The sequence below is a fragment of the Aptenodytes patagonicus genome, chromosome 2 (assembly GCF_965638725.1).
Source record: "Aptenodytes patagonicus chromosome 2, bAptPat1.pri.cur, whole genome shotgun sequence".
Classification (NCBI taxonomy): Eukaryota; Metazoa; Chordata; class Aves; order Sphenisciformes; family Spheniscidae; genus Aptenodytes; species Aptenodytes patagonicus.
Genome location: NC_134950.1, coordinates 95,633,141 through 95,650,749, shown reverse-complemented (window position 1 = coordinate 95,650,749; position 17,609 = coordinate 95,633,141). Strand labels below are relative to the sequence as shown.

Below are 17,609 nucleotides of genomic sequence, written 5' to 3'. Positions count from 1 at the left end.
GAACTCGTCCTTTATTTCTCACTGTGATGGTCAGCAACGTAGTATCTGAATTCCTTATCCACCCATGTACCCTTATCTGCCCTTCTAGGGGAAGGCACAGTCTGATTTGTGCCTTCTGCTGGCCAGCACGTTCATCTGCGAGGGGCAGGTGGCTACCACCTTCCAGCTTTCTGAAACATGTCTCTTTGGAAAGACTGATGGGAAACAGTAGTATGTGGGCGGCTGCAGTTTTGGAGAGGTAGAACAGCCTTGGTGATCACTTTCAAGCTGAAGTTTTCTCTCGTGAGTCTCGAGACAGTTTTCCGCACCTTGTTGGACAACCTGAACAAACGGCTTCTTTCCAGGAACTCTCAAAACAATGCTGAGTGCCATCGTTTCCACTCTAAAAAAAAATGTTGGCAATGGAACTGGTGTGTGCCAAGTGCATCCCCGTTTTCCACTGATTCTGGATCAGCTGGTGTTGAGCCAGAACAGGAGTTTAATGCTCTGACAGCTCCAAATGCAAGGGCTGATCACACCTACTGTAATGAGGAGACTCAGGACGGCTATGCCAAATTGCCAAACTAAGCTCATCATAGTTTGAATACAGACATTTCGCGTCCACCCACATTGTGAGGTATCGTAAGGAGGGTGTTACCAAACCTGCAGTCCAGAGCATCTGGGATGTTTGCCAACTAAATACAGGAAAAGCAAATCCAGACATGGTATCTCTGGTGGGCCGATCATGCAGTTTTGATCTTCTGTTGCAATCCCAAACATTACAGAAATCTTTTGATAACATTTTACTTCTGAGTTTTTTTGTTTTGGTTTGTTTTTCTGCTTTTCAGCTTTGCATTGCGTATGTGGCTGAAGACATGGGCTGAAGGCAGGTAGTAAGATGGCTAAATTTGTAAGAATTGCATGGTTAAAAAGGTTTCAGTCTCATTCAGTGGTGATTTGCCAACAAGCGCTAGGCAAAAGAAGACAGAAATTAGCATTTATTTGTTTGTGCTTAGAGGTCAGTGTTGCCAGTATGACATTCCTTCTTGAAATGAATAGGGAAAATAAACTGACCCAAAAATGCAATCTGAATTTATGGAGAAATCTCTTAATTCTGGTTGAGAAGAAAGGAAGGTTATCCTGAACTGGATGATAAGGCCAGTACAGTTTTAATGCTTCTCACAATAACGCATTTATGTGAGCAGAAGTTTTCAATTTTAGTATTAATGAAAATAAGCCCATTAGTTCTCTTTTTACTTTAACTGAAACTTCACTAATCTTGACCAAACTTTCACTTACTTTGTACTAAAAATCTCAGCTATCTTATTAAAACTGACAGAAAAAAATGTAAATACATAGAATTCTAAACGTCTTTTTTTCTTTTTAAACATGTAGCTGTTTTTATTGTCAGCAGGATGAAAATTGTTGTATGTGAAATTTGCAGGTTCCGTTGCACCACTGGAAAAATTGTAGGGGTTGATAAATAAAAAGTGTCAAAACTCCACAGTGCTAGATCAAGGCTACCTGGAATGGTTACCTATCTCATTAATCCTAAAAACTAAAATCAAATCACAGTAAGCTTGTGCCATAATGGGAAAGTGACTTTACACAGGGGTATTTTCCTGGTATTAACTTTGAAGGCTGTATTGTAGTAAGCTTTGCCTACAGAGGCTTAAATTTTCCCACTCCTTCCTCTCCACCTGCAGTTTGCTGCCAGGTATCTCTTTAGAGGCTTTTCCTTCTCCATGTCTCGCATGAATTGCGAGCTCTGTAGGGACCTGAGCGTAACGGTGCTGTGGCTGTCCCCAGCAGGGATGAGTGTTTCCTCACACAGGAGGTTCCCAGCTTTGGAGATGAGTCAATGCTGAAATGTTAATTCTGGGCTTAGCACCCTGCCCAGAACACTGGGAAGGGGGATCATCGGTGGGCAAAACCCTAAGCAGAGATTTGTCTGTAATCTACCTTTTAATCTAAAGCTAAAGCATTATCTGGCCTGACTGATCCCACTGCTGTCTAACAGCTGTCAAGATATTATGTTGTACAGATGATTTTACAGAGAGAAGCCATGATTTTAGCTAGCTTTGGCTCACCAATGCAACAAAACTTCTATTTCTCTGAGGCTCCAGAGGGCTGAGGTGGGAGAAACTGCAGCACTGTGCAACCAACAGTGTTGACGTATGGGGAGAAGGGCCGTACCACGCTGGGGAGTCCGAAGGCAAAATGGGATGCCCCAAGAGCTTGGGAACCACTGTTGTTTGTGACTGACCGCAGCCGCAGTTTTTCATTGTAGTTACGTTCAGAAGATGACCACCCGCGGTCTCCCCTAGACGCTGAGGTGTGGCCTAGCAGCAGATGACAGAAATACAAGGGTGTACATGTAGGGTAGATTGAGAGGATTTCGTTTCCCCTTGGCTTCATATTAAGTTCCAGTAAAGACACCACCTTTGCTCTGCACATCTCACTGGAGTACATAGCATTTGCAGGTGTGGCAGTTCTCTGTGACAATCCGTTACTTGGGCAAGATGGTTAGGTCTTGGTTTGTTCTCTCTGTCTGATGTTAACAAAATGCTTTCTCATTTCATCAAGGGCAATTGGCAATTCAGAAAAAGCTATGGGGTATTTTGGCTGCACAATCCTAGGGAAGAAACTGGTCTTCTGTCTCCTTACTGAGTTTTCCAAAGAGATCAGAATTCCTATGCATTCAAACTGTGTTAAATCAATACTGTTGAGTCTGGAGGATTTTATCTTAGGATGGTTGGAAGTAACTGGTCATGAAACATTACTTAATTAAAGTTTACTGTTTAAAGAAATAAGAACTTCACCAGTATTTTTTTTATTTTTACATCAGTCTGCACCAAGCATTGTGAGACAAATTCTTTAATAAGTGTTTCCTTGGTATTTTGTTCTGTGGAGAATGTTCCCGTAAATATATGAACACCAGCCAAGTAAGATGGAAGCAACAAAAGTATTGCAGGAATAGACATTTCCCCAACTTGTTTGTGAGATGATCAACTACTGCCACTGGGTTAAAGGACCTAAAATGAGACTGCTGAAATATGAGGCTGCTGCTCTGGACTAAGTCCTCTGCTTCCCCAAACATTTGTAGTCAAAGATTCTTTTATACTTTTTAACTCAAGTTTTGGAACTAAGGCTGGAATAGCTCTCTTGGCTACTCTTTGTAGTGACTCGCCTAATTTAAAAGAAAACATCATGGATCTTGGAGCTTCATTTTTGTATGGATACAGTAGGTATTTTAATACCCTTAGAATGATGAGACAATTATCCAGCACTAAAACTAGAGAGTGCCCTAAGCCTAAATTTTTTGCATTCCTTTTGTGGAGCATAGGCTCTTTAGGCTTTAGGATATCTACTAACATAGCAGGATTTTTCTTAAAAAAAAAAAAAAAAAAAAAAAAAAAAAAAAAAAAAAGTCATACATGAATTATGCATGGTATTTATTATTGGCTGTTCCTCTCTTCAGCACAACCTTTTGATAACTTGTCTATTGCAAAGTATATTCCTCTTCAAGCAAGCAGCTAACCTCAGTGACATTGTTCCAGGAATCAAATATTAAACCAAAGAAAAAACTATCTACACCTGCCTTTAAATGTTAGTTTTTTGAAACCTGGATTAAAAGCACTTTACTGCAAGAAATCAGTCTTGGTTTCTCTAGGCTACGAGGCTTCTTGATAACATAGTTCAGATGGGGATCTATTTGTTTCCCTGTGTTTTTCTGAAGTTGCAAGCATGTTTCACCTGCCATTTCAGAACATCAAATAAAAGAAATTCAGTTATGATTTTTGGAACAAACTGTCAGAGAAAAAGACCAGAGCATTGCCTGAAGGTGTGTGGGAGAGGAGGACCACCAGCAACAAAAAACAAATCCCCAGACTAAATGGAAGAGGAAAGCATGTTGCCCTTATACCCTTCTCCCCAGCCTAAAATGCAGCTACAAGTTACTCGCCTAATTCTAGCTTTATTCTGATGAAATCAATGCTGTTTTGACAGGACTACATTTGACTTTTAGCATAATGTGATTTAGCAGGGCAATCATTCTTTAGATCAAAATGGCTGTAACATTTCCAGTACTACTAAGAAACTAATACTGCCACTTCCTTTCTCTTTCCTTATTAACCACAGACCACTCTATTGGTTTGCTACATGGTAAAATTCTCCCCCGAGTTTTTGAAAGGCATGTGCCAGAACATACATGCCAGAACACTGCGCCCCTGCGCAGTGTGGTGTATAGCAGGCACTGAAAGCATGTCAGGACAAGGACGTTAAATCTTGGCTCAGCACCCACTGTTGCTGCACAGTTGACTGGCTTCCAAAGCATTGCAAGAGCAGCACCCTTCAGCAAATGTGGTTTAATCTGTTATGTGTCCACAGTCAAGATATAGCTCTGATTACCTCTTCTCTGAACAGATATAAGAAAGCTAGACATGAAATAAAGGAAAGTGACAGGAATTATGAGGCACGTGGAACAACTTCTGTATGAAAATAGACTACGCAGACCAGGACTGAGATTGACTGCGGAAAGGTACAGTTGAATAGTGGCTCTCAGTTCCCCCATCATATACCTCCTTGTACAATGGCTTTCAAATTGGAATGATATTCCTGAATAAATTACTTTAGGAAAAAGCATGTAGAGAATGGTGATCTGGCTGATATAGTCTACTTGCATTTCCAAGAGGCTTTTGACAAAGTTCCGTATCAAATTTTTTTTTTAAGGAAACTAAGAAGATAGGGGATAAGAAAGAAGGTCATGGCATGGAGATGTGTTTAAAAGATAGGACAAAGAGGGCAACAGTAAATGGTCAGCTGTCAGAACAGAGGGAGGCTACAAGTGCAGGGATCTGAGCTGTTGACAATGATCTGGAAAAGGATGAGCAATGAGATTGAGAAAGTGTCCTGATGATACAGATTACTCAGAGGAGGGGGGACAAGGAAAGCAGATTGTGAAGAGTTCTGGAAAAATGGTTGAGTGACCGGGCAATGAGACAGGAAGTGAAATTCAAGTTATGTAAAGGGGTGCACATGAGGAAAAAAAAAATTACCCTAAATTGATGTATAAAATAATGGCCCCTAGGCTGACCATTACCACTGACAGCCAAGATCTAGAGTTACAACAGATTAAAACATTAGCTAAAGCAAATTGTATGTCAGAGATTATTAGGAAAGGAGCAGAGAAAGTCATATGAATCCAAGAGTCACGGAGTTGACTCTGTGTGCGCTTCTGGTCCCCTCTTCTCAGTAATGGGATAGTGAGACTGAAGGAGTTCAGAGAAGAGCAACAAGGGTGACTAAAGGCCAATGCCTTCTCTTGGAAGAACAACTGAGCCGGACAGGACTGCATGGCCTGGGAAGGAGATTATTTAGGAGGGAGGGTGATGCACATCTACAAAACCCTAAGTGCCGTGTAAAAGAATGGATGGGACTGATCACCTACTGTTGACTGGGAGGAATCAAACGAAGCTACTGGGAACCAGGTGCTTCACCCTCCCCGGGATCCCTCCCCACTCCAATGTTTCATGCAAGGAAAAAGGTGACCCGCTGAACTTTGCCAAAAAATATTGGCTGCTGCAAGTTGGCATGAATTCAAGAGAAGACTGAATGAAATTCAGAGCAGAGATCTGTTTGGCTTGGTAAACATAGAGAAAACACATATAGCTGAGGAAATCCCCCAAACTAAATATAGTTGGAACCCAGGACAGTATTCAGGGGAAGTGCTTGCTCTTCCTGGCCTATGAGAACTGTGGCGAAAAAACTCGGGGTTGGAGGATCCTTGTTCTGACCTAGCACAGCCACTCTTGTATACTTACATTACAAATATCCAGTCTAATACAGGCACTTAATGCTACCACGTGTGCGGGAGCTGGCACGCATCTGCCAAATAGCGTCAAGAAGTGTATCTTCATCATATAGGTCAGTCTGAGATTCTTCATCTAACAGTTAAACCCACTAAGCTCTGCGATTGATCCAACGCAGTGACATTTGGTTTGACAGTTGCAACTTCTGCTTTCATATCCATTTCCTTCTTTCTTGAATAGTCTGGTAACAACACAGTGAACATAAGGATGATTCCTCTCCTATACAATTTTAATATTCGCATTTGTCCTTCAGTCTCTCTTCAGATAACTTAAAGTTGTTTTCCTTAAGTCTTTTAGGCAAGAATCTGCTTTCCCCACAACTTATGTGTATAACATTTTCCATTTTATTCCCTTTCACCTTCTTTTTCCTACAGAAGAGTTATTGAGCTAAAGCAAATTTCTTGCTTGTGTAACCTAAAGACTTTGACTCGTACGCACTGAAGCAGACATCTGCAGCACCTCAGGGCAGCACTGCTTCCAGGGGTCTGTCTGCTTAGAGGTGGCTCTTCACTTCATGCGGTGACAAACAGGAACATGTGACTCTTTTCCTGAGGTAGCAGCAAGTCACGGTCTGGTGTATCAGCTTACACTGCCACTCCAGAATCTGGGCTCAGCATGTTTATTATCCAAATAGTCCTTAAAGAAACATAAGGGTGGGGCATGACAAGGCTGCTACAAAGGACATATGGCCAATGCATGCTCTCTATGCAGAGGCCTAAGTGTCATTTGACAGTGACTCAGAAGGCCGTTTCTTATTCAGGCCACATTCTTTTAATATCAAAGTGCAAAGCCAGCTGTTAGGTAAGCTGATCAAAGCAAGAAATTATGTAGCTAAGCAAGGAACCCACCCTTTGTCACATGCACAAAAAGGGTTAACAGCTCTCAAGCACAAAAATAATCCCGCTAAAGTTCAAGGTAAAAATCACAGATGTTAAGAGCCAGACAGTCATTCTGTCCCACTAGATCCTGGCTCGTAGACAGACAGTGCTCCTGCAGGTTTTTGGGTAGGCGCTCTGCCTCTCCGACTGCCAGTGCTGGAGATCTCCAAGGAAGCCCATCTACACTGACGCTGGAGGGGATGCACCCAGCCCTCCAGACCCAAACAGCAATACTGACTGGTGTGAAGGGGCAGTGAACAGATAGGATTCCTTTTTGTCTCTACTTAGGGTAACAAAAATAGAGAATTCCCTGTGATTTTAGGAAACTACATACTTTACAAATGGGAGCTACATTCTATAAAGAAAGGCAATACACGCACATGGTGCTATATGATACTTGTATTTGGTTTTTTCCTTTTCTGGTATATGTCATAGCTTTAATATTGCTTTGTAAATATGTGGAAAAGCCTAAGGCTGTCCACAAGGCTTTCCAGCTGTCTAAGTCACTGTACAACTGTATATCCTTTTTTTACAACTGTATATCATGATCTGGCTTCATAGCTCAAAGGCACAAGTGTAGAGCTCTCATTTAAAAGAACAGGATTGGCCATAACAAGGTTGACTATGGGCAGTATATTCCCTGGCAAATAAAAAAAAAAGCGGCAGCTGGTACAAAAAGTGTTAAAATAAACTTGGCAATGTACTTTACTGTTTCATAAGCAGCAACGGTATAATCTGCAATTAAATACCGCTTGCGTTATCAACACTTGTAGGCAGGATGTCACTGTTTATATGAGCAAGGATAAGTCTTCACAAAGAGTTTTGCACCCATAATTGAAGAGAATCCCTCAGGAATCAATGAAGATAAATGCTATTTGTCAGTTAAGCTGCTAGCTGTAGTACTCAAGATACTTATAATACATTTGAATTAGGAGATTAGCATTCAGATATTGAGATAAAGTACCAGAAAGAATGGAGGGGGAAAAAAAAAAAAATATTCTCTCTGTAGTCTTGTACCTGAACATTACTTGAAATACCACTCAGGAGAGCAGTTTATGGGTTCTTCCTTCCAAAGAGTCTTCAGACGCTGGGCCCAGGCAGTCAGCATCTCCTTCCTCTTCTCCTCAGAGACATACTCCGGAGCGAAGCAGATGTGAGGTGCAAGGACTTTGACACCACAAAAGTGCATGATTCCATGCTGGACTCAAAGCAAAGAAAGAAACGCCTCAGGAAATAGTTAGTCTCTCAATTCAAGAATGTGGAAGATTCAAATCTGAAACTGTTTTTCTGACCCAATGTAAGGCAGGTTTTCTAAACCTGTGCATTTATCAGAAGGGAAATAAATTGCAAAAGTTCATTACCTATCCTGGCAGTCATCGTTGAAGGCTAGGCATTAAGCAGAATGACATACAGTACACTGAAAAATAAGGTCAACTACATTTATTCTGCTCTGTGGAATTTATTTTTAAGTGCTCTTAAACCTACAGAACTGTTCTCTTCGGCTGCTGTATGCCATTAAATTTGCAAGGATAAGAGACAGCCTAAAGTTCATTGTACTGTTTGAATCTCCACAGATTGTTCCTGAACTGCAGTGTATTTCTCATCTACTTCTAAGTATTTTTTTTAACCTTTTGCCTCTGACAATCCTGAATGAAGGCTAGTGCCTTTCAAATCCACTCAACTTGCCATCTTCCCTATGTGTATTTCTGAATTCACAGTTGCGTTTCACGTTCTTTGTCACGTTGACTTGCAAGCTCTGCAGCTAGATAGCCTCACAAGGGCAGAGAGCTAGTAATCGCAATGGGTAGGAGACCCATTTTTAGTTTTAGAATTTAAGTACATCCGTTGCATTATATCAAGAAGTAGCTGGCACAATTTGCCTTACCACCTAAATTTCTCAAAGCATGCTTGCTACTTCTGATAAAAGGGTAGCAATAAGAAAAGGCATGCTAACTTTCATATGCTTCATCATTAATGCCAGGATAATGTGTGACTCCCCTCCTGCCCCGCATCCTACATGAATCAGGTAGCTATGGGGAAAAGAAATCCTGCACGCTACGGCTAAAGGAAATCCTGTAACACCAGAGAAACTTAAAAGGCTGACAGTATAAGCTTTCTCCAGATCCCAGTCTGGAGGAAGGGGCACAAAACAACTTTAAAACTCTGTGAATTTTTAAAGTAGCCTCAGGATTTTAGGGCCCAATTTATAACCTGCAGATGCTTGGAATTGACAACTTAATTCGTTCTTTTTATATTATGTTTCATATAAAATAAACAATAATACAACTGTTAAAAATAATTGGAATAATAAAAATTAAGGCAAACAACAACCAAATATTCATATATTATACCTGCATGGGCCACAGGAGATAGCGAATATCACCACTGATACCTCCTTTTGCATACATCTCTCTGCTTCCTCCAGTGGTGAAAGAAAACAGGGCTAATTTGTTCTAGAATTAAGAAAGCAGCGCTTGAGTTAGGCATGTTTAAAGAAGAGTGGCTGAGTAGTTCAAGAGATATTCAGGGGAACCTGGACAGCATAAATTTCTAGAGGAGGTGGTGTCCTCTTCTTTCCCAGACCTTATGTGTAGTGGCAGCTCTGAGGCAAAGATTAATGACATACAAATAGACAGTGGAGTGTGTGTCACACCTTTGGGCAGAGACAGGTTAAAAAGAAAAGGAATTACATGTCTGACACCCTTGCATGAAGCAGGGCTCACCCTTGTTCTCCCCTGTGCAATGTTTGGAGAACTGTGGCTGGAAAGCACTCTGTTACTGAGAATATCTTTATTCCTGTCCTTCCTGAATGCAGAAATTGAATGCTACAGTTCCCCTTCAAAATTGGGCTTGCTTGTCCCTTGCCAAGGAATAATTTGAGAGCAAATAGTCCTCAGGTGTTCTAAACCCCTGTGTTTCTTCTGCTTCTGTAACTATGGTATTAGCCACGGGCTTGTGCTCAGCTTCTATCCTCTCAGTTTTAGCTTCCGTAATTGAAATAACATTTTTCTAGTGCAGTACCCAAACTGCCTTGAGCCTGCACTCAGCATGCAGCTATGATCATTGGGGATTACTCCTGTTCATCTCAGTGAGGCAGCCATTTCTGAAATTTAAACGAACTGGAATGTTTCAATTGTTAAGAAGATCAGAAATTACAGAGATTAATATGCAGCGAACATAAATGTGAAACTAATATTGATTGTTTCTGGATGCTGCAGCTGTAATCAAATACGATCCATCAGACAGTGGGCCAAATTTTCCAGGGATATTCCCGGTGCCATGGAAAATTAAAAATTTGTGAATTGTCATCTAGAGATACTGATCTTGCCTAATTTATAAGCTACAGAGAAGAAAAGGTTGAAAGGAGATAGTTGGGACAGAGGCTCGTGCACTGGGTATTTCAGGTTTCTGATTGAGTTTTATCATTTAATTCCAATCTTTGACATCTAATGCCAGAACAGGATCTTGTCACCTATTCTAGTATGTCACTCATTACAGATTTGTGCAGTCCTACGGTGGTGAGAAGAATGACAGACTATAGTTTTAGGAAATGGATCGATTTAAACTGTTTGCAAGCTGTATGCCATCCCAGTGCACTCTGATACACCTATAAAGCCCATTTTGTAGGCCAACTAAAAATCTCTAGGAGGTTGCTTAAATCTTTAGGAACCACTGCATTCTCCTTATTGTACTACCTTTCTGACAGTTTTAACAAGCCAGAAAGTTACTCAACATGTTACCGAAGCATTATTTCAGGAGAGCGTAAAGTGACAGCTTTAAACAAATATAATGGAAAAGGAAGACCAATAGCCTCAAGAGCATTGTGCAAACCTTGATCTTAATAAAACAATCTCAAAAACCTACCTTGAGCAAACCAGAATCGTAACAGTTTGGAAATTCGTGAGCAAATCCTTGGACCAAGACTCTGTCCATCCAGCCCTTCATGATTGCTGGCATGCTGAACCAATATAAGGGAAACTAGGCAAAAAGTAAATTACCTCGTTAGCACAGAGAGTACAGGCCATCCTTAGGCCTGGTCTACAGGCCAAATCCTATTCTCTTAATCTGTTCCGGATCTTGTACATGCCTTCTTCCAGCTCTCTGTCAGGAGAGGCAGTAACTATGCTTGGCAAAAATAACTGAAGTTCCTTCTGTTTGTAGTAGTCTCAGGTACATACCCGAGCATCTATAGCACACTAACACGATGGTGAATGTGAGGGCTTCCACACAAATTAAAGTTGGAATATCATGAAGCAGGAAGGTGCCATTTAATTCAAACTTAAGACTCTACAGAATTGTGTCTCCTATTGCTGAAATGCAAAAGGAACATAGGATCTAATGGAGAATGTGGCCAAAATGCATACAGAGAGCCTTATTACCAGGACTGACATCTGGTGATCAGTTCTGATTTGACAGTCTGTTGACAAATGCCATGGGATCTTAAGAAAGACTGTCTTTCACACCCTGCTGCCATGATGACCCTGAATCACTTTATTGAGAAGAAAACTTCTTCTTTAACAGTAGGACCTTCTGTTTCTAGATCCTCCAGTTACCCCATGTGACTACAGCCTAAAGCTATCGTCTTATTTGCATTATCTTGAATGCTTTACGGACTCTTATTCTAGGATGCATCGCTACCCCTAAACCTTTGTACACACTGCAGTACAGAAGAAATTCAGTAAAAGCTTAACCACATGTGGCTTAATTCAAGATGAAAACAATGTGGAAACTGGGCAATCACCACTGTCTCTAAAAATGGTGAGTTCAGTCTGTTGTAAATTTTAAATTACTTTATGGTGTCTTTCAGAGGCTTTTTCCTTTCTTATTTTTTTCTGCACCAGAACATACTCAACTCTTCATAGCATTCTACAGACAGAAAGTAGAAAGCAACCACTTCCTTCGGGGGATGTTTTACTATACTTATCTCAGAAGCAATAGTGTAAAAATGATGAAGACTTACAGTGAAATGCTTAACTGAGATATGGTCACATCCTAAATTTCATCTAGAATCGGACAGTGGAATACATACAGGCTATGCCTAAGGCCAACAGTCACACAGGCACACACAGAAATGTAAGGCTAGTATTGCCTTATATAGTACTTCTGGGACTTGTAGACACCGAGGACAGAGGTGGCACAGTGGGGACCGGAGATGGGGTTTAATGATCCATTAGCAAATCCAGATAGAGCTTCTGCAACTCAGCAATAAATGAGGACAGGCCGGTCGGGGAGGTCCAAGTTCCCCGAGCCTGCTGGCTGCTCCCAGCTGCTTGCCCAGAAAATAAGCCTTGCCCTGCTTTCTGCCAGCCTGCCTGACATCCGTGGTCGTGTATATGCATCCAGATATTAAGTTTGGCCCAGTGTTGGTGAATGAGTAGATTTGCTGTCTTTTCAGTTGTGCTACTGAATTACTGGATTTGCTGTTGTAATGACCCGCATAATTGTACTACTGATCTGTATTTGTTACTGTACCATTACTTAGAGATAAAGTGTTTATTCCTAAAGCTGTTGGTCTGGTGTCTGTTACTGTATCCCAAACCTATAACTTGGCGGGGCTGCCTTAAGCCCTTACGCACATTTCTGCCTGCCAATCTGTGTTTGCTTTGTGTGAGCTCCAAGACAAAGGGATAGTATCGGGCTGCCTGATAACATGGCATGGTTCTCATACTGAGAATTATAGTATTATTTTGCACTCAATACTTTCTGGTCTGAGTTGCTCAATGCAATCGATTTGGACCAGTCTTCACAAAACCCATGCAATCAGACTTACTTTTGAATATTAATTTTTAAGTGAAGCACTGCTGTGAATTTTACTCAGGTATTTTAAGGTTCTAATTTCAGATGCCTTCCTACTCCTCAAAAATGCCAGCATGGAGCCATTATTTGTATGAAAAATTCATACTGTGCTAGCACGAATAATGCTTACACATGATCTGGTATTTCTGATATTTTCTAAAATCCACATCCTATCAGAATAAACCTGACACCTTGAAATTGCTACGCTGGATACAGACTGTTTTGTGTTGATGGCAGAGCTACTGCCTCTTTTTACTCTGGCTAGATTCAATGTTCCTAATGCAATCTATAATTTTCTCACCTACTATTGCTTTTCTTTTGTTCAACCCTGTACATTACAACTGAAGTCTTTTAACACAATTTAAAATAATGACCTGAAAAATCAGTAAGTCTGCTTCCTGCACCTTCTTTTGCTCTTCAATCAGGTCACTGGACAAACCTCCTCTTTTGTAAGCTTCCCATGTCTCCACGCCGTAATTGAACTCTTCTGAGTTATGCAAGCAACCTGTGGGTAGAAGTGAACAGTCATTGCTTGCCTTGTTTCTAGCATCATAGCCAGATAAGAATTAAATACAGGTTACAATCTACAGTTCTAAATTGAGTTACTGCTTTCCATTTTTTCCCCACTTCCTTCTTTTTTTTTTTTTTGGTGGATATTCAGCATCATCACAGCTGATGGTGATTTGATTTTAAACTGGAGAGGAATGTAGTGTCTGAGAGTACTACAACTTTTGCCTTTCTGTAGCAACATATGAAGCGCAGTAAGAGGACCTAAGCTTGGCTCAAGACTCTGGTGATGCAGGTGGATGATTTAGGAGGATTTAAGAGAATTTTGCTAATTGCCCTGCCTCTGCATTAGGGATTACTGAAACCACCACGCAGTCACAAGCACTATGTAGCTGCTTTTCAGCCTCTGTAACTGGGAAACTCATCAGGGCCTGGGGAACCAGTATTGGCCGGCTCTGCTGACTCCACTACAGTTGGGTGAGCTGATTCATGTATGGCTGAATCAGACACATACATTCATTCTGCTGATTCAACTAGTAGACCATCAATCTCTAGCAGAAGAGAGAGGCAGTAGCCTCATGAACTAAACTCTAGCAAGTCACAGAATGGTTCTGAAGGCATTTCTCACCCATGAGAAATGGACTTCAGAGATTGATTGTGGACACGTGCTAACGCGTTTTTCCCTCTCAGTAATGTCACTATGAGACCAGGTTCGTATTCAGGCATGGACTTTTCGAAATGCTTATGTCTGGTCATTAATAAGTTTCTTCTTGTTTTTGCCAGTGCTTGCACTGGACCTGTGCTATTTCTTTTTGATTCTTGTTTTAAAGAAAGAGAGTTTCAGCCGTCGCAGATCATGTTATGGCTTTGTGTTTCCTAACCTGGAAAAATACTGGGGCTAAATGCTAGTAAGAGCACAGTGAAAATATCACATAAACCTAACAAGAGCATCACAGTTTTTCTCAAGTCTTAACTGCATCATCTAGTCATTTTTAGTAATCATATTGTCTGCTTCAAGGTCGTCAGGAGGTGCCAAGACAACTCAAAAGCCCAAGCACTTAAGTGACTGGAGCTAACTGGCAGAAAGCATTTGTAGTCTTCGTTAAGAGAAGGTGGTTCGTAGAATGTCTCTGCAGCTGACTGCAAATACTGTAATAATATTTTCCCTCACTCACTTTAGTCTAAAGGCAAAACACCATTTCACAAATCCGTACTATACAGACATTTCATTTTTCTGACTGAGGGGCCATTTCTAGTGATCAGATTTATTTAAATAAAGATGATACTTGTTGGGTTCCTACACTGACATTTCTTAGTCAATGCTAATAGAAAATAAAAAGCTGGGTCTTGTTAGTTAAGGGATATTTGTACAAAATAATAGCAACTATTTTTCTGAGTGCACCTAAGAGCATGATTCTGGATTGTTAATGCAGCAGGATAGACAAGGTGAAAGTTTGTCTCGTCGTTATTGTTGAAAAAAGTGTATTTTGGCTAGTCTCACCAACAATGTCATTTCTTGTTGCTCTTGGCTCGAACTGCATGGCATATAAATCAGACACTGTGACACTGCAGCCCTGCTTGCTCAATTCTTCTACAGCAACCCTCTTCAAAGATCCGTTCAAGGACTTGGGCTCTTGATGTGCATAGACTATCAGGACTTTTCTCCCTGGAGGCAGAGAGAAAAACAGAAGATACCTTTGAGTATAGGAGGCAGATATGAAACAGTTTGTGGAGCCGGGGCCTGGTCCTTCATTTATCTGTAGTGTGTTTTCCCAGCGGCACAAAACTAGTGAAACCAGAATGACAGTGGCAGCATTTGACTCCTGCTCGGCAGCAATGAGTGACTCATGAGGAACTAATCAGTGAATACCCCCAACCCAGCAATTTTGTGCTACACTGGGCTTTCCTAGGTGGAACTCAGTGGACAGTGGGTGCGTTTCCACAGCAGGTCACACTGCTCTACATCAGCAGAAGCCAGTCCCTCCTCTTGAGTCAGCATTTGTGTTTATCCGATTCCATTACCCTCCCCCAAAAAACTCACACATCCACAGAAGAAAAAAAAGAAGCTGTCTGCTGGTTTAGCTCCTTAGGCTGGGTCAGACAAGCTAAGCACAAGCGTGAGGGGCGGGCTGGGATCAAAGCAGTGCCAGCTTAGATTCCCTCAAAATGTTGTGGAAACAACTTCTGAGAGCTCAGAGCATCTTCCTTACTGCAACGTGGGATCCCCTCATCTTCCAGTTCAGTGCTGCGGAAGTGACAACATCAGGGTAGATGTTTAAGATGCCACGATCCCACTTCAGCATCATCACAGCGACTTCAGTAGAAAGCAACATGATTTTTTTCTTAGATGTGGGAGCGAGCTGTCTAGTGTATCTCAAGCTGCTGACAAAGTGGATTTAAGGTAAGCTGAGTGGCAATACAGATACGTTGGGATGGAGCTTCTTAAACTGATGTAACAAGGTGTATCAGAGCTTACTTGTTCAAAGTTTTCTTATACATAGGCCATTCAATTTTAATAATTCTCTAAAAAAATCATTCATCACTGAACACAAGGGAAAGGTGAAATACTTTTATGGGGTAGTAGTTGTTTATGCATAAACACTACAGAGAGGGAAATTTCCAGGGACTACTGAAAATGACTGGATCTGCAAAACATGCAGCTCTTGGTTCCTAACAGCCGACACAAAAACTCAGGCATCTCCTGAGTTCAGTTTCTCCAGGGGACACAGAAGCTGTACGGCCCAGAGCACCAGCAGGGTGACAGGTAAGTTTAAGGTGTCAGAGCTAATTAATAGAACCCGAGCTGAATGCTTGAAGAAACAATACTTCATTTTTAACCTAAATTATAAGGGGTTATTATTTCTCCAGTGTGCATAGCATCCATGAAACAACAGCTTTGCCAAAAGTCTATTAAAATTTGTGGTCAAACGCTATGATAAATTTAACACGTGTATAAACTATTTAAACCCCTGCTCCATAACTTATTCTGGAATATCAAGAGCAGTTACCTCTTTGCTGTTGCTGCTAACTCTCAGCAAACAGGTGGTTCAGTGGCTGGACCTGACGCAATCTCACAGGTGCAACAAGATTAATCCTGCAAGCTGCTGGTTTGTTCCCATTCCAGTGGAGCTGAGGGCACTCAGAGAGAGTGTTCAGAGAGACTGGAGTTTTCAAAGGCATCACTTACCGAAGTAATTTCAGTCATTTGAAAAAGTAATACCTCAGTATCCCAACTAAACGTTACAGATATGCCACATACCAGCGTGCCCAGGCCTGAAGCGAACAGCATTTTTATTAGTATTTGTTCTTACCTGCCATTTTCTGGAAGCACCGAGTAGCTTCTGTCTCGGGAATCTGTTATGGCCTGTGAACTCAACCGACAAATTTGCTTATGTGAGAAACATCAGGAAAAGGCACAAGGAAAACCGCTGTTTCAGTAGGAAATGTACCGTTCTGTGTGGACGCGAAGGGGCTGCGAGGGGAGAACGCTGTGTGAGCGCCCGTGTGCGTGTGTATGCACAGGCGTGCGCTGCAGCGGCGCGACCCGCCGGAGGACGAGGGCGTGCCGGGCCGTAAGCGTTGTCCTGCGGTGACTTTCGGCGGCTGAAGGACTCGCCGCCGGCGGGAGGGGCGAGCTCCGCACGCCGCCCCACGCTCGGCTTCACCCAGCTCTCGGCCGGGAGTGTCGAGCGTGGGTTCGCCGTCGGACTAGCGCCCAGCGGCTATCGCACACCCGCTTCGCCCAGGGACTGAACGGCGCATCGGAGCGCCTCCCCGGAGAAAGAGCTGGGCGCTGCTCCCGTTTTTCGTGCTACCCGCTAAAAACCGGTTTCAAAACGACTCGCGACCCCCCCGGCCCCAGCGCGAGCCGTGGGCGCTGCCGGCGCCGCCCCGCAGTTCAGCACCGGCTGTGCCGCTCGCCGCGGCCCGCCTCCCCGCTGGGCGCGGCCCGGGGTGCTTTTACCTGCTGCCCAAGGCCCGGTGTACCCCCGCGGCGGGGCTGGGAGCGGCCCTCCCGGTGGCCCCGCTGCCCGCTCGGCCTGGCCTGGCCTGGCCGGCCCGGCCCGGCGCAAAGTGCCGCGCCAGCGCGGGGCGGGGGTGAAGGCGGGCTCGGCGCCGCCCGCTGCTGCGGCTCCGTTAGAGGCATCGGACCCGTTAGGTGCGCGTCACCCGCTGCTGTTACTACGCCTGATAAGTACTACTAATACACACGGTGTATCACATACTTACTGGCGTTTCTTTATAACGGGTGCTGCTCATCCCCGAGTGCCGCCGGAGGGGAACGGCGGCGGCTCATCAATGGGTACCCCTCCATCTCCTCGAGGCGTTCGGCGAGTCCTCATGCATCTACCAGGGGCCGAGTACCACCAGTCGTGTTTTTTGCATGGAGAATCTGAGGCGGAAATCAAGTGACTGGGCCGAAAGCCCAGGGCAATAAGCGGCTGAGTTGTGTCCTCTTGCAGTGGGGTGAGCAGACGACCTGTGTGCAAACTTTGCACCATCTGCGTTTTTCACCCTCTGCCCTCTATGCTGTCAGGATCAGGGAAGACACACATCCCTCAGCTATCTTCCCCAGCTT

At 43.0% G+C, this 17,609-nt stretch overlaps 1 protein-coding gene across 5 annotated transcripts; it reads right to left on the bottom strand.

Annotated features, from left to right (window-relative positions):
* Nucleotides 1-3,386: 3,386 nt before the first annotated feature.
* On the bottom strand, nt 3,387-17,071 carry NQO2 (N-ribosyldihydronicotinamide:quinone dehydrogenase 2). Of its 5 annotated transcripts, none has more exons than XM_076330459.1 (8): nt 16,995-17,071; nt 16,342-16,401; nt 14,532-14,696; nt 12,898-13,028; nt 10,592-10,705; nt 9,079-9,180; nt 7,745-7,925; nt 3,387-6,485 (listed from the first exon to the last, which is right to left on the bottom strand). In XM_076330459.1, exons 2-7 carry the CDS (start codon nt 16,346-16,348, stop codon nt 7,752-7,754), a joined length of 693 nt encoding a protein of 230 aa, XP_076186574.1. In that variant the 5' UTR covers nt 16,349-16,401; nt 16,995-17,071; the 3' UTR covers nt 3,387-6,485; nt 7,745-7,751. The 5 variants fall into 5 exon arrangements, with proteins under 5 accessions (XP_076186574.1, XP_076186573.1, XP_076186576.1 ...); XM_076330458.1 differs by having other exon boundaries at nt 16,342-16,394; XM_076330461.1 differs by having other exon boundaries at nt 3,387-6,030; nt 16,342-16,394.
* Between the last annotated feature and the right edge of the window lie 538 nt (nt 17,072-17,609).

Excerpts from the sequence above, each read along its gene's own strand:
- NQO2 (XM_076330459.1), bottom strand. Across the intron at positions 10,706-12,897 it reads CAGACTTACTGATTTTTCAG|TTTCCCTTATATTGGTTCAG; the intron begins GTCATTATTTTA and ends CTTTTTGCCTAG. Across the intron at positions 7,926-9,078 it reads ATCTCCTGTGGCCCATGCAG|CATGGAATCATGCACTTTTG; the intron begins GTATAATATATG and ends CTTTGAGTCCAG.